We start from the raw sequence: 13,786 nt of genomic DNA, 5'->3' as shown, positions 1-13,786 counted from the left end.
AATGATGATGATGATTATGATGATGATGATATAGCTACTACTTCCAGCACTATCTTTTCTATTACAACAAAGTGTCCAGGTTGGAATCCATAACGTCCTCCCATTTTGTAGAGAAAGTACTAAAGCTTTGAGGGATAGATAACACGCTTCAGGAGATATTAGACACAGGACATTCCTAGGCCTATCTGACTTCAAAGTTATACTTTTCTCTCTCTGTTTTTTTAGTGACATAGGAAGTTCATACTACCATGTCTGGTCCTTTTCAATAATAGAACGATATATTTCTATTGGCATGAGAACTAATTATGCCTTCACAAGTCTGACCCTATTCTATTGCAAGAAAACATAGGCCAAATTCATGAACGTATGTTACAAGAAAAAAAAAGTGATGTAATTAGAAATTTTAGTCAACTATAAATATACAAATAACAATAAAGTAAGAAAATTCCAAACTAGGACAAATCTACTCTCCTTCCAATTTTGTATTCTTTTGACAGTGATGCCATAATGGATTTGACGGAATATATGGCTGTTGCATGTTACCCCAACCTGGAGAGCAGGAAAGAAAAGGATAAGGTTCTCATATCACTAAAACTGAAAAGTGAACAGAAATACGAGCATGAAAGTCAGAGAGACCAAGTTATGAGTCCCGTTTTCTTGAAAGATTACCATGCTATCTTATTCCCAGTAAATTCACAATTCAACAACCCCAATATGGGTGAATTGATAAGGAATATATGTTAAAGACCTTTGTTTTCATTTATATCTAGATCTACCATTCATGCATTCATCTAAAGTTTGATTCTGTTAAAATTTTGGTCTAATTCATTTTTTTATTGGGATCATAAATTCTATTGGCTTATCATTGTCATATTATAAAATTTCCCTTTTTCAGGCTGTCTTGGGCCCCACATTTCCTTCTCTCGCACCGCGATTCCAATATTGTGGAATTTAGTTACAACTATTCACACAATTCATACCCTTCAGGACTTCATATTGTTTTATTATCTCCCTTTTCAGGCTTGGTATTTCCCCCCTATAAAGACAAAATCTGATTTGTCTGTCTTGATAGAAGTGGTATTCTCTATTTCAAAAACAAATACAGGCTCACAAATATGTGTTTCTGATCCTTCTAGCTTCTCTGTTTTGAATTTTCTCTGGCCGCATTATGTTACCAAGTATGATGCTCACTTTGTGTGTCTAGTGTGTTAAAATCTGTTCAGACAATATGCAGCCATTCACAGCAAATGACGGCACACAACAACTTCTCTGCAATTGGGATGGACTTGGCACCTCACGCATCCCACATGTCCCTTGTTGTCTGTTTGTCCCAGACAACAAGGGACAAAGAAAAGTTTGTTCCAGACAACAAGGGACAAAGAAATTGAGAAACTTTAAAAAGTTTCTCAATCTCTAGATCCATGTCCACTCTGGAAGATGACAGAAATCTGCAACATTGAGAAAGAACTCTGTTTCAAAAACAGTTTCTTTAGCCCAGAAGTCAGATTAGCAACTGTTATTTCTGCCACATGGATTTCACAACTGTCATTTCCACAGCACATACCATTGCATCTTTCCACTAATGTCATAACAGCTTACAACCAATGAGATAAAATCTCAAATACTTTTACCTTACTCTGATTTTTTTTTCTCTTAATTAATCGGACTAAAAGGTTGCTCTAAATGTTTTTGGTCTCTACATGATTCTTCTTCATCAACGTAAGTCATGGACCTGAACATTGTGTCACCTGGTAGACGTCTGGAAAATTTAAAAGAAACTCCAAATCACTAACACACACGTAATGTTTCTCCTTTCATTATCTGGATTTCACTCATGTTCTTATTCACAGATCCTTTTCGCTCATCATCTGAAGAGAACAGATGAATCCAAAGTAGATCCAAGTTCGATTTCTTGGGTTTTATTCCTATTCAGCTTTCCGGAAATGCACACTCATTGCTGGGGTGCTGAGAAAATATATAGGTTGCTTCCATTTACTCCTTCAGATGAATCTTTAATCCAATCACTGATTGCATGGGAGGTGAGGCCAAACAAGAATGGCATGAATCAAAAACACACTATGACCGTCAAACATTCCTAGGGAGTGCAGAGCACATCCTAAGGAGAACAGTGTAAGGCTAGAGAGCACTGCTTCCAAAATCTATCAAAGCTCCCACAGAAGCTGCCCAAAGCTTTCCACTTAATGCCCCCCTAGTGACTAGAAAGATTCTAAGTGTAATTATTATTACTTTAATAGCTTGAGAAATTTATATTCCTCTAGTAAGAACTTCAGTAAAATTGAGGGTGATAATCAATATGTAATCATAAACATTAATGTAAATTAGCCTTGTGATTGTGCAGGCTTATTGCATTCTTAAAAACAACAGATAAAACAATTATAATAAAAATGTTGGGTAACTCCAAATCTTTTCATACAGTACAAGAAACAGTAACTTTGTCACAGAAAGTCTAAAGGTACGGTCAATCCTCATTATCGTTGGGTTCCATATTTTTGAACCTGCGTACTCACTAAAATGTATTTGTAACCCCCAAATCAATGCTTGCAGTGTTTTCACTGTCATCCACAGAGATGTGCAGATTGGGGACAAACTGGAACTAGCAGCTACACATGTTCCCAGCTGAGGTCAAAGAAGGTGACACTCTGCCATCTTTTTCCAGCTCTCATACTATAAACAAGTGTCTCCCTATTTAGTGCCACATTTTCCACACTTTTGTACTTTTTATTAGTGATTTTGATGTTTGAAATGGCCTTCAAGCATAGCGCTGAAGTGCTGGCTAGTGTTCTTAAGCACAAGAAGACTGCGATGTGCCTTACAGAGAAAATATATATGTTATATATTTTTCTTTCAGGCATGAGTTATAATACTGTTTGTCATGAGTTCCATGTTAATGAGTCAATGATACATATTAAATAAGGTGTCTTTAAACAGAAACGTGCATAAAACAAAGTTATGTATTCATCGATTGATGAAACTGTGACCAGCGGATCGTAGGAACCTAACCCTGTATTTCTCTTAGGAGCGGGAGCTCAGTAATCAATACTTCAGTGTCCATGTCAATTTCATAGAACATAACTAACTAATTGGCATAATGAGAATCAACTGTATCTTAGCACTTTCGGATTATGAATATGTTCTTAAAATAGAACAAAAGCAGGGAGAGTACTCAGAGTTGTGATCTTGGTATCCTAGATGCCCATCTTCTGATCTCTTCTGTCTGTATGGACACAAAATATGTTGCCCAGGATCATTTCAGTGGACTTTTAGGCCATCAACCACACCTCTCTCCATCTTGCCCTCATGTATTAATCACATTCACCTCCTTTGCTATTAGAACTCTCTATAACTCTTCCCCTTTAGAGATTTCATTTATAATATTTCTTCTGCTTTGAATACTTCCCTTCCTTTGATTAGTGCTGTATCCTCACTCTCAAGTTCAGCTCAAGAAACATTTCCTGATCACAGCTTTGAGATCTGTTTCCTTTTTATATAGTTTCATGGCAACTACTATGTTTCTTTACTCATGTGTATCGTAACTGTTATTAGAGAAAGGTGAAAATATCTATTTCATATTCTGTAAGCATATCTGGTGTCTCATGGCTTGGTGTGGCTTTCCAGTGCCAAGCCACTACTTTGCACATGGTAGATGCTCAATGTACATCTGTAAGGTAAATGAATGAGTGAAATTATATAAGGTTTAGTCCCCAATTATGACACTGGATTACCTACATATCCCCACCTCTGTTGATCACAAACAAATACTGTGCATAATTGGTATTTCTGCCACAGTTGGGGATCTCATCTTAGGGTCAGATCCATGAATCACACATCTGCATATGTAATTCTAGCTGGCTGAGCAAATTCTTGCTCAAGGACAGCCATCTAGATTAATTGTTTAAAAATCTCTCTGGAATAGATCAATTACTCTGCCAAAGTCACTATTTTTGTAAGGAATAAAGAAAAAAGTATTCAAAGGGTATTTCCAATTTTCTAACATAATTTGTCAAACTTAATTCACTCACAGCACATGAAAATATGAAATTTAATTTTCATAATGTCCTTTTAAAATAGTTAATTGAAAAAAACTGTTGCATATTCCCAATCCTAATATATATATTGTTTGAGGGGGCAGAGAACGGCTCCTTCTTTTGAAAGAAACATTCATAGAAATAGTTTGCAAATTAACCAATATAGTTCAGGAAAGTGTTTCATGCTAGACCTCACTAGGACCTTTTAGAAATTTAACCCACATATATCTATCATAGATCTTTTCTAGTTAGTTAAAGAAGAAAGCATTCAACAAGGACATGAAAAGTAACTCACAGAATATAAGGGAGGATAAAAAAAAAACACAAAAAAAAACAAGCTTGGATGCTGCCATGACAAAATACAATGACTGGGTGGCTTAAACAACAGGAATTTATTTCTCACAGTTCTGGAGACTGGAAGCCCAAAGTCAAGGTACCAGCCAACTTGATTCCTGATGAGAGCTCTCCTCCTGGCTTGCAGACCAATTGCCTTCTTGCTGTGTCCTCAAATGGCCTTTCTTTGGTGTGTGGGCATGGAGAGAAAGAGATCTATCTCTTCCTCTTCTTATAAGGCCACCAATCCTTCTGGAGTAGGACCTTACACTTATGACCTCATTTAACCTTAATTACCTCCTAAAAGCCCTATCTTCAAACAGTGATATTGAGGGTTAGGATTTCAACTGTGGATTTGCGGAGAAGACGCAATTCAGCACAGCCTAAATCACACTATAAAATGGATTGCTCCAGAGGAGGCATACCAACTGCTGCCACCAATGACCACAGACCCTACCACCTATACCACAAATCCCACTGACTCTCAACACTGACACTATTTTTGTGTTGCTTTTGGATCATGGACTATCTGCAACCATCTCCTCTGAATGTGTTATCTGGGGCATCTGTTTCTTCACATCAGTGGTTTCTGAATCAAACCTGGCCTTGCTACACTGGGTTAATGGGTCCTGGGTACTCTAGGTGAAAGGAATTCTATGAAAGTAAATTTCTGGCTTTTTACCTGGGGATGCAGGAAATCACGAAGCTGGGCATCCCCTATTTACAGGAAGGATTTTCAGAGATCTATGATGGCCCCAAAGAATGATCTATGTCCGTTTCACCACCTGAGTAGTAGGAGGCATAGGGGAGATGCCACAGCAAATATGAGTGAAGTCCATAGTATCCTTTTAGAACTGATTATTGACCTATTTATTTCTTGCTTCACCCTCTGTTTCCAAACCTTATCGGCACAGGTTGCTTGAGTCAGATTTACTATCTTGCGTGAACCTAATCTGCAGTTTCATTCTATAATGGTTAATATCAAGATCAACACAGGAACAACTACCACGAATCAAATACTAAAAATTCCTAAGCATGGAACTCAGTACTTTCTATACATTATAATCGTTTATTCATGACAACGACCCTGACCCGTGGATACCATATGTACATATACAAACATTTCTTTCATTTGCAATTTTACAGATGGGGAAACTGAGGATCCAGGGTCAAATGCGTGGCCCAAACAACAAAGTGGCCAAGTCCACATTTCATATCTGTTATCTTGGAGCTCATTATTCTAATGGCAATGTTCTTCTGCCTCTCTGTTCTGCTCTTAAGCCATTAATAAACCCTCTGGAGATCCCAGGACTTTGCAGATCGAAGCTCCACTCAAGGGGCCAACTCTTGTCAGGTACAGTTGAGTCCTCTGGTTGGCTACTAAATATTATATTTCATTAGACAGTCTGGTATAAGCATTTTGACATATACCTAGATAGCCACTTAGCTATAGAGAAATTATCTAATTGTAAAGTTACTCATGAGTGATTAGTAAAAGCAACACGTGGTTTTATTCTTGGGAAATCATATATTACTCTTTTTTTTTTTTTTTTTTACGGTACGCGGGCCTCTCACTGTTGTGGCCTCTCCCGTTGCGGAGCACAGGCTCCGGACACGCAGGCTCAGTGGCCATGGCTCACGGGCCCAGCCGCTCCGTGGCATGTGGGATCTTCCCGGACCGGGGCACGAACCCGTGTGCCCTGCAACGGCAGGTGGACTCTCAACCACTGCACCACCAGAGAAGCCCTATTACTCTATTTTTAAAAGGGTAGTGAGCAGTTATTGTTTCGTCTCTTCAAAAGCCTTCCTTCCTCTGGGAAGAGTGTCATCCTTCCTTTAGGGAACTGCTCCTTTCCTACACCAAATACAGAGTTCCACTCAGCCTGCCAATGTTAGCTCCTCATTCATCCACTGCCTGCAGGGGCAGATGAAAGGAGGCCAGACCCTAGCAGTCTTCCCTAGAATTTGTCTAAGTATAATTTAGGGAAGAGAGGCAATCTCTCTCATGTCAAATTTGAGACTGAAATATGAGATGGAGAAGCCGGTAATCATCTTCCTTGTGTCCGGGGGAGGATACCGAAGCAAATAGACAAGGCTACCCCACGAGAAGCAGCAGAGGGGAGAGAACAATGTGATGGACAGATGGAAATCATCTGTGCTAGTCGACCTGGAAGACTCTGGTACCCAAGTCCCTCCTCTGACCTGTATGCAGGAATGTTTTCTCTTTAGACCTTAGGGGGTTTGAATAAGGGTTCTGTCATTTGCAACCAAAACACATCTGCATAAAATATGTAATGAGAAAATAGTGTATTTTAGAGAAATTTTAAGCCAAAAATCAGGAAAGATATTCTTATTCTTGCCAGGCCATAAATTAGTAAGTAGGTTCTTTTCGTAAGTCCGTAAGTAAAATGTTCACTGTCTAAAGCACACATATCAAAAGGGATTTCAGTAAAGTTTCTTAAATTTTCTCTGTTGAAAATAACCTTTAGTAATAACCCAATAGTATGTGGACTGGATCAGCAGCCTTCTGTAGCGAAAGTATTTCCTTGAATAGTCTCAAAGTCCTAAACATACCTGGGATCTGCCCTTGATTCCTGCCTCCTCCATCCCTGCCTTGAGAGGGACAAAGAAAGTTCTGTGGGCATTATTTGATCCCTATTTCTGTGCCTTGAAGTGCCTGCCTCTCACTTGTATTCCCATGAAAAATGGCAATGGGATTTCCACTTACGACTCCTTTTCTATTTGAGATACTGAAGGCTTCCTCTTCTCTAACAGAGATCTGAAAAAGTAGCATATGTACAAACCTTCTCATGACATAATATAAGCTCAATGACTAAGGACATCCCATCGTCTGTTCTAGTCCTTACTTAAAATTTACATAATTTATACTGTGGTTACACAACAATCGAAGCCTTCATGTTTGTACTGATCAGTATAATCTAGGTTTTATTCCACATAAGAAAACTGCAGAAGCTTAATAAAAAGTTCTTTCTTACTCATTCAAAGTATAAAGTGGACCAAGGATCTTTCCCTTGTAGCCACATCATATGAAATAAGGCTGTGGGGAAAAAGGAAAAGGAAGATCCATGCCAGCTGGAACTGCCTTGTCCAGGTGTCCAGGGATGACAAACATCCTTCCACTCACATTTCATTGGTCAGAACTAGTCACTTGGGGACTTCGCTGGTGGTCCAGTGGTAAGGAATCCACCTTCCAGTGCAGGGGATGCAGGTTCTATCCCTGGTCAGGATCCTACCTGCCACGGAGCAACTAAGCCCACGTGCCTCAACTAGACAGCCCGTGTGCCACAAATTGCAGAGCCCATGCGCTCTGGAAACTGTGCACCACAACTACAGAGCCCACGCTCCACAACTAGAGAGAAAACCTGCAGGCCAGAACTAGAGAGAAGCCTGTGTGCCGTAATGAAGAGCCCTTCCGCCGCAACGAAAGATCCCGCATGCCACAGTGAAGATCCTGCATGCCGCAACTAAGACCCAATGCAGCCAAAAATAAAATTTAAAAATAAATAAATAAATAAAAGGGAAGATGGGAAATATTCAAGAGCACATGGAAATTTGGTGAGCAAAATGGTTTCTGCCACACTGGACCATATTTCCTAGGAAAACCTTAGCAATATCTACATTAGTGGATGAAAAAATAACCCACCATGGTGTAGGTATAAGAAGAACACAGCCTGCTTGCACAGGGCTGTCCAAGTGTACCTGGTACTTTGGGTACGCTGGGTTTTGTAAAGCTAAGCTGAAAGTCCTAGGTATCTTAATTGCAAGGTTAGAATGAACTTCTTTTCTATCTTAATTGCTGCTAAGATACAACACCATATGACTTATTTTCATAGTCTCCTTCATTCTGCAAACATATTTAGAGCACAGAGCAAAATAATATAGTGAGCTTATTTAGACTTTAAAAAGAATAGAAAAATACACATTATATACTATGGCCACCAACCTCCTATGACTAAAACCTTTTGCTTGTTGGCCTCCAGTCAAATAAGCTCAGTGGTCTGATGCTTGGTCCCTTGGGTATAGTAGTCCATCATAAAACCATCACCCTTCCTTTAGCACAATTGGCAGGTACTGCTCACGTAAAACAGAAGAGTAAGTTGCCATGGAGATAAAGCCAACTCTCCACTTTAGAATGGCTGATTCTTCCAAGTCATAACAGATATTACCAGAAAAATAACATGAGGTACTCACAGAGACTGGCAGCACCAAATCTGTGTTCTGTCATTGCGTAGCTAACCATGTTCACATTATCTTTTGGTATAGTAACAAAGACACACATTGCACTAAAAGATAATCCAACATAATCACTGTTTACAAAATAAATCCTTATATCTGTCTAAACAATGTGGAAACTTTAAATCGTAATATGTTTTCTACCTCTAATTAGTGCTTTATTAATGGGGTGACCACTCTCCTTGACCTATTTGCTGAAATTCGTTAGAGCTCCAGGAGACCATACGGATGGCCAGATGGGGTACTGTAATTTAATGCCGTTATTCTAAGGATGAAATAAAGGGTAAACATAATTTGCATTCTTTCCCATCCTTCCTGCATGCCTTTTATTAGTTTCATTTTTAATTCAGACATAAGAAGGGAAAATAATACCTTGCTACCAAGGCCCAAATGCCAACTAATTATTACAAGAGACTCCGGCCCTGACATCACAGGCCAAGCCTCTGAACATACTCCGCCTTACCCAGTGACCCCACCATGGTGATTAATAGGTTGAGTGCTAAGCCCTAATGAGTGTCAGATCTTAGATGTTCTCTAGGCTAATGTAATTAGCACTATGTTGAACACAATATTTCAGTTACTTGGTAGAGAGACTCATTATACTTCATAGTAAACTATATGCCTTTTTGCTTTACATCTTTGAATTTATTTCATAATCATCAGCCTAAAAGGCCTCTATAAGTAGAGATTTTTCAAATATTAGAGAAGAATTTAAATACAATATTTTTAAATCAAATATTGATTTGCTCTTACAACAGTTCAGAGATACTTGTTGAAATGTAAGTTTCTGGACTCTACCAACAGAAATTTGGATAAAAAAGGGTTTGGGATAAGACCCAGAACTATGCATTTTTAATAACAGACCGATGATTCAGAAGCAGAAAATCTGTGGACCATACTTGGAAAAGCACTGCCACTTTAGTAACAGGACCAAGGTCTGTGTCTTAGATTAATTGAGCCTATCAGACTTTTTGTTTTAAATAGTTACTATGTTTCTGAAAAAAATTATCTGCACCCACATAAGGGGAATTGATTTCATAATGAGATTACAGTTTTAAATGTACCAATATTTCTTGTTAGAAAAATTAAAAACTAATTATCAAGGTAAGACATGGATGTTATTTCCAACAAACCATGTAAGTGTATGAGCTCTCCATGCAACAGTGGACATGGCAGGTAGTAACTGTTCTATCCAGCAGGCAATGGACCTGGAATTACTTTTCTACTTTTTTTTTTTTTTTTTTTTTGCGGTACGCGGGCCTTTAACTGTTGTGGCCCCTCCCATTGCGGAACACAGGCTCCGGACGCGCAGGCTCAGCGGCCATGGCTCACGGGCCCAGCCGCTCTGCGGTATGTGGGACCTTCCCAGACCGGGGCACGAACCCGTGTCCCCTGCATCGGCAGGCTGACTCTCAACCACTGCGCCACCAGGGAAGCCCTACTTTTCTACTTTTAAGGGAAAGACCAAAGGGTAGGTGAATTTCTGATGACTCTTCTCCATAGCAGAGATGATGTACAAAATGCCTCAGGTCTAATGAGTAAGGACTCTAAGCACTTTTTCCAACTACTTACTCAGAACTCACCTAGATATTATCAACTTCAATCACTACGTACTAAGTATTGTCATGTGTCTAGCATTGCTTTCTTAAAACAACTAGATACAAAATCCCCGTGGATCTTTAATTTACACCTATTTTATTCATCTATTACCCTAAACATTTTAAGGCAGTTTTTTCTAAATTGCTATTTTACCAAACTAAAGTTTTCTTGATGAACTTCAAAAAACTTCTCTTTTGTGTTTTTTAACATTTATATTGTATGTATTAAAAATGGGAAAATCAGAGCACAAATAAAATAAAAACAGTTATTTAATGATAAATATATATTTACTTACTTATAATTTGGCATTGAGATTTATTGGTTTGAGAAAAGTAATTACGTTGTTCTTCATTCTAAGCCTCCTTTTAGAGCCAGCTTGGGAGTGGAAGAACGTCATATGACCAGCGTACAGTATCTACTGTTTCTACAGTCATCAGAGATAACACAGGTACAACCTTTAAAGCAACTGTCTAGTGGAGAATCTCAGAAAGTGTTTTAAAAGCAAAGGTTTTCACTGACATATCCAAATAGCACTTTAAAGTTACCTTTTGGTCCTGGAACAGAAATGCATCATTTAACCTAACCAAAAAGGTAATGGAGACATACAGTGGATTAACGTAAAATCACTGACATACAGAAAGTAGAAAATACCCACTAACACACACACACACACACACACACACACACACACGCACGCAGGATTATTTGGGGATCAAATTTTTACCTTGGTAGTACAATAAAAAGATAATACCCTAAAGAATAATTATTATGTCACTAAACAAATGACCTTGGTGGGGCAGTACCTAAATCAGGTTTGTGGAAGGCCTTGCACAGACCTGGCTCTGCCACTTACTTTATGGAGGTAAGAGAAAGGCCAAAGAGCAGAGTGATTACACGTGTGGGGTCTCAATTTCTATCTGCCACTAATGAGCTGCTTGACCTGGGAAAAGTACTTTATCTTTCTATCTCCTTGGCTATATAATGGAAAGAAGTAATTCTTATTTCACAGAATGTTAAAAGAATCAGGTCATATGACACATAGCAAGCATTTAGAGAGGTCTTAACTGAAAGTAAATATGAACATGCATTGGATATTGCTCCTAACGGTATATCCCCATCACTACGAACCATATTATCCTCACCTGTAAAGTAAGACATTGAAAGATGATTTGTATAATTTCTTTAAGTGCTTATATTCCGAGTGTATATCTGTATCTTAAAGTCAAATATCCAGCTGAAAATGAAAACCCTAAAAATCTAAAATGAAAACCCTAAAATCTAAATATTTTAAGTAGTGACTAAAAGAAAACTGTAGACAGTCTGGTCTGCTGTAAGGATTGATTTCAAGCAGATAGGTGACATAGCAATGAACTAATAATTCCAATAATTTTTAACAGAAGTGATACGGTACTTGTTTATTCATTATTCCTTATGCATCATACCCTCATTTGAACATGGAATGTAACAAGATAATCGTCAGGCAACCATTTAAATTAAAAAATGTCATATTTAGTAAGTACTACAGAGATAAGGAATTATTTTATTCACACGAACTTGAATGGATCCAGAACGTACATGATAACACTCTGTTTTGCAACTTAAAGTGAATTACTTTCTAGGCTTATAGATTGTCAGCAACTTGAGTTTCATTCAGAAAAAAGCAACTATAGCAATATTAGGAAATGATACTACCATTATAGTATAGACTCTATTCCAAATTAAATGGAAAGGTACCACCCTTGAAAATTCCATAATTTAATAAATCTTAGTTTGTGCAAAGACATCCTCATTCAAATAAATACTCTAGTAAGACTCAGAATAAAGTGAATAGTTTAAGATGTTGAATTACTAAAATCACTAAAACTTCAGTCCTAATTATACTTCTGGTTGGTTTTAAGTGAGGATAATATGAAAACAGGGCTTTAATGTACCAAGGCACTACATGTAAAATACTGTGGCATGGAGCAATTGCTTTCTTAAACCAGAATTGTATTTAGTCCAAAGAACCTTACCTCCTGCGTACATAACAGCTAGCATAGTGGATGATATCCATGCTATTTCACTGTAGGTAGTGTTGAATATTAGCTGAATTTCTTTGAAGAAAACTGTGACAGCTTTGGGAAATGCATATGAAAATCCAATGGAGATAAAAGCTGCTCCAACCACTACCCAGCCCCATCCTCCATCAGGAGGTGGATGCGGCGGTGGGGAGCCTGCTGGGGGTGGCATTTCCACTCTATTTGGAATTCAAGTAACCTGCATTAAAAAAATGAAATAACAGTTTAAGCCATATTTCCATTTTCATAAATCACTCTTGGTAGTTATCAAAATAATATTATTATTATATTTTTATTCTATTAACTACAACTATGTAATTTTTTCATAAATATTTTTAATACTCTGGTACTCAGAAAGTTATCAGAAAATTAACCAAAAAATTGGAGTGAGGTATGTAACTTTCTTATGCGTTAAAAATTGAAAGCATTTTGTTTATGGAAACAACAATTACTCAAAGAGACGTTAAGAATTCAGATTATACTAAAGTACCAACCAAAAAACAAAAGCTATCTCAGTCTGATTTCTAAGATAAATGAAGCTGTCATCACTTAGAATAATTTCTTAATCCGAAACATTTAAGATTTTCTATACAAAGGTTAAGAAGACCTTACATTACATCTGATGAATTTCACAGAATTAAATAGTAAGCATATTTTAGAATTTTTGCACTTTAAAAAAAATTATTTATGTATTTATTTTTGGCTGCGTAGGGTCTTTGTTGCTGCGCGCGGGCTTTCTCTAGTTGTGGTGGGTGGGGGCTACTCTTCGTTGCGGTGCGCAGGCTTCTCATTGCGGTGGCTTCTCCTGTTGTGGAGCGTGGGCTCTAGGGGCGCGGACTTCAGTAGTTGTGGCACGTGGGCTCAGTAGTTGTCGCTCGTGGGCTCTAGAGCTCAGGCTCAGTAGTTGTGGCGCACGGGCTTAGTTGCTCCGCAGCATGTGGGATCTTCCCGGACCAGGGCTCAAACCCGTGTCCCCTGTATTGGCAGGAGGATTCTTAACCACTGAGCCACGAGGGAAGTCCTCCACTTTTAATAATTGACAATACTTAAAGACATTTTAGCATAGATCTATTTTCTAAAATTATAGGATTAGAAATTGTGTGATTCTAATGAATTAATTTTAATGCACTTCCAAAACTGGTGATACCTATCATTTTATGAATGATACATTTTACGAATTCTTCATAGCAATGATACGCTCCCAATCAAATGGATGGTATGTTATTTTTATTCAAAGAAAAGGACTTTCTTTTTGGATATGCCTAGGAACACTTAACTGCTAGCTTTATGGTACAGAGCACCCACTCTCTTGTGGAAGAAATGATCACAAATAGCTTAATACAACTGAAATTAAATTTAAAAAATCTTGGTTCCCTAACATCAATGTTCCTTTGTAGAGCGATGCTGCTTGCTTGGTCTTTAGCTGTAATCGCCAATATTTCTCAGCATCTTCCTTTTACTACTCTCATTCCATTTGTGAATATTTTTCAATTGGAA

The 13,786-nt window shown here is 38.0% G+C and overlaps 1 protein-coding gene across 4 annotated transcripts in view; it reads right to left on the bottom strand.

Annotated features, from left to right (window-relative positions):
- The window catches only part of SLC16A7 (solute carrier family 16 member 7), a 167,961-nt gene that overhangs the window by 52,197 nt on the left and 101,978 nt on the right, over positions 1-13,786 (bottom strand). For all 4 annotated transcript variants that reach the window (XM_082667078.1, XM_082667080.1, XM_082667077.1 and 1 more), the window contains one exon: positions 12,245-12,488. In XM_082667078.1, the coding sequence (XP_082523204.1) occupies positions 12,245-12,461 (217 nt within the window). In that variant the 5' untranslated portion in view covers positions 12,462-12,488. The remainder of the gene's footprint in view (positions 1-12,244; positions 12,489-13,786) is intronic.

Source organism: Grampus griseus (genome assembly GCF_964374135.1).
Source record: "Grampus griseus genome assembly, chromosome: 11".
In the NCBI taxonomy this organism is placed as follows: domain Eukaryota; kingdom Metazoa; phylum Chordata; class Mammalia; order Artiodactyla; family Delphinidae; genus Grampus; species Grampus griseus.
Note: the sequence above shows the minus strand (reverse complement) of the source record. Positions and strands in the feature narration are given on the sequence as shown.